General features: G+C 46.8%; 1 protein-coding gene across 1 annotated transcript; it reads right to left on the reverse strand.

The window, feature by feature from the left end:
• Positions 1–201: 201 nt before the first annotated feature.
• LOC124368353 lies at positions 202–786 on the reverse strand. The gene has a single exon (XM_046825629.1). The coding sequence runs from the start codon at positions 784–786 to the stop codon at positions 202–204; it is 585 nt and encodes a 194-aa protein (XP_046681585.1).
• Between the last annotated feature and the right edge of the window lie 1637 nt (positions 787–2423).

Raw genomic sequence — 2423 nt, forward strand, 5'->3', positions numbered from 1 at the left:
ATGAGCCCCCTAGGGAGACTGGAAGTCAGGGAGCAAGCCGTAAACGCACATTGCGACCAAATCTGGTAGCGCACTCTGGTGTTGCGTTGTCCGGGTCTGCAGCAGGTGTACCGATGCTGGGTGCCGGTGTGTGGGCGCTTCTTGGTTGAGGCTGTGGGGAAGGGTCAGGTAGAATGTAAGCAGGCTTCACTCTGTCAATGCTTACTTTAGAGCTTCTATCTGCGATCTGGAATGGTCCATAGTTTTGTCGTCACGGCTGAGCACTTTGTGAGGTCCGCTGTAGGGAGGTTGCAGGGCTCGACGCACGGTATCGTCACGTAAGAAAACATGAGTGCATGTTGATAATTCCTGGAAGACAAATGTCTGAGGTTTGCTGTGAGCTGAGCCAGAGACAGGTTGAAGGCGAGATGTTTGACGTTGCAGCCTGACAACAAGGTTAGAGATGTCTTCACTGCGTCCCAACCCCGGAGGGCTGGCAAGGAGTGATCCAGGTAGACGTAAGGGTTCTCCGTATACTAGTTCAGCAGAGGACGTTGTTAAATCTTCTCTGTATACGTTTCGGATACCAAGCAGAACTAGAGGGAGGGCTTGGAGCCAGCTTGATTCCGGGTGACCAGATGATGGGCCGCTTTTAGATGACGGTGAAAACGTTCGACCCATACAATTGGCTTGTGGGTGATAACTGGTGGTCCGTAGACGGTCAATCTCAAATGTAGAGGTGGAGACGTTTTGAAAAGTCCAGATTCGAAATGACGACCTTGATCCGTTGTGATACGTTCTGGGCATCCAAAACGGGGTATCCAACAGTTCGCCAAAGCTTCGGCGACTTCCTCAGCAGTGATTTGCTGAAGTGGGTGAACTTCTGGCCATCTGGTAAACCTGTCAATAACGGTCAAACAGTATCGGTACGGGCCAGCTGGTGGTGGAGTGGTCCAATTATGTCTACATGAATGTGACGAAAACGAGCAGATGGTGGATTTGACTGTTCCAAGTGGACTGTGAACGTGGCGGTGAAACTTTGGCACGTTGGCAGAGCTGACAAGTTCGGGACCCAAGTGCGGCAATCTCGCCGAATATTAGGCCAAACAAAACGTTGAGATATGAGGCGAGCTGAAGCTTTGATGCCGGGATGACTTAAGTTGTGTAGAGAGTCAAAAACCAGTCGTCTGAGAGGAGCAGGTACAAATGGTCGGAGTGAAGGATTAGAAGTGTCACAGAAGAGGTCAACGTTTGAACCAGGGACTGTGATTCTCTTGAGCTTCAATGCTGTGTCCACGGGTTCAAAAGATCTTGAAGTTCAGTGTCCTCTCGTTGAGCCTGTGAAAGAGTACAGTGGTCGACAGTTGTGATTCCTGAAATGGCATCGACACGTGAGAAAAGTATCGGCAACGATGTTTGCAGATCCAGATATGTGCTGAATGTCAGTAGTGAATTGGGCAATAATAATGATAGTTGATTGACTTGAACAGGATGAAGTTTATCCTTTCTCTGTTGGAAAGCAAATGTCAATGGTTTATGATCATTTGAATATAGTACAACGTTGAGCTTCAAAAATGTGTCCTAAAATGATGTACTGATGAGTAGACGGCATAGAGTTCACGGTAGTAGGCGGGCCACTCTATTTGTCTTGCAGTAAACTTTTGAGAAAAGAAAGCAAGTGGTTGCCATTCATTCTTGAACGAATTGTTGAAGGCATGCCCCAACAGATGAGGTGCTGGCGTCAGTGAAAAGTCCGAGTGGAGCGTTTGGGTCAGGGTGAATTGAGCAGAGTTGCTTGAGAGAGATTCTCCTTGCAATTGATGAAGGCCTGTTTTAACTCGGTGGTCCAGGTTATTCTTCTGATTTCCTTTGAGGCCTGCAAGAGCAGAGTGAAGTGGTGCTTGGTGTTGAGATGCAGAAGGAATGAATCTTCTATAAAAATTAATCATGCCCAGAAAACGACGTAGTCCTTTGGCAAGTTTCCGGGCGAGCGAAGTTCTGAAGAGCGGTGATAGATCGGGAAGAGGTCTAGTAAGCAGATACTTCGTAGCCTAGAAAGGTAACTATTGGAAATCTAAGAACACATTTGTTAGCGTTGACAAGGATTCCATAGTCTGTGAGTCTTTGAAAAAGGATACGGAGGTGATCTTGATGTTGTTCGGATGTTTGTGAGAAAATAAGTATGTCATCAATGTATGGGGAAACAAAAATCAAGTCCTGAAACCACTTCGTCGATAAATCTCTGAAATGTCTGTCCAGCATTTCTGAGTCCAAACCCCATGAAGGGAAAATTCGAACAAACCGAAAGGTGTGGTTATGGCCGTCTTAGGGATGTCGTCAGGGTTTACTGGTATTTTGGGTGTAAGCTTTTACTAGATCAATGACCGAAAATGTTGTGCACCCACGAATTTGATGATTGAAGTCATGAATGTGACGTACCGGAT

Source organism: Homalodisca vitripennis, chromosome 8 (assembly GCF_021130785.1).
Source record: "Homalodisca vitripennis isolate AUS2020 chromosome 8, UT_GWSS_2.1, whole genome shotgun sequence".
Lineage (NCBI taxonomy): Eukaryota > Metazoa > Arthropoda > Insecta > Hemiptera > Cicadellidae > Homalodisca > Homalodisca vitripennis.

Bases quoted from the DNA above. Each gene is read 5' to 3' on its own strand.
- LOC124368353 (XM_046825629.1), bottom strand. From the start codon at position 786: ATGCCCAGAACGTATCACAACGGATCAAGGTCGTCATTTCGAATCTGG.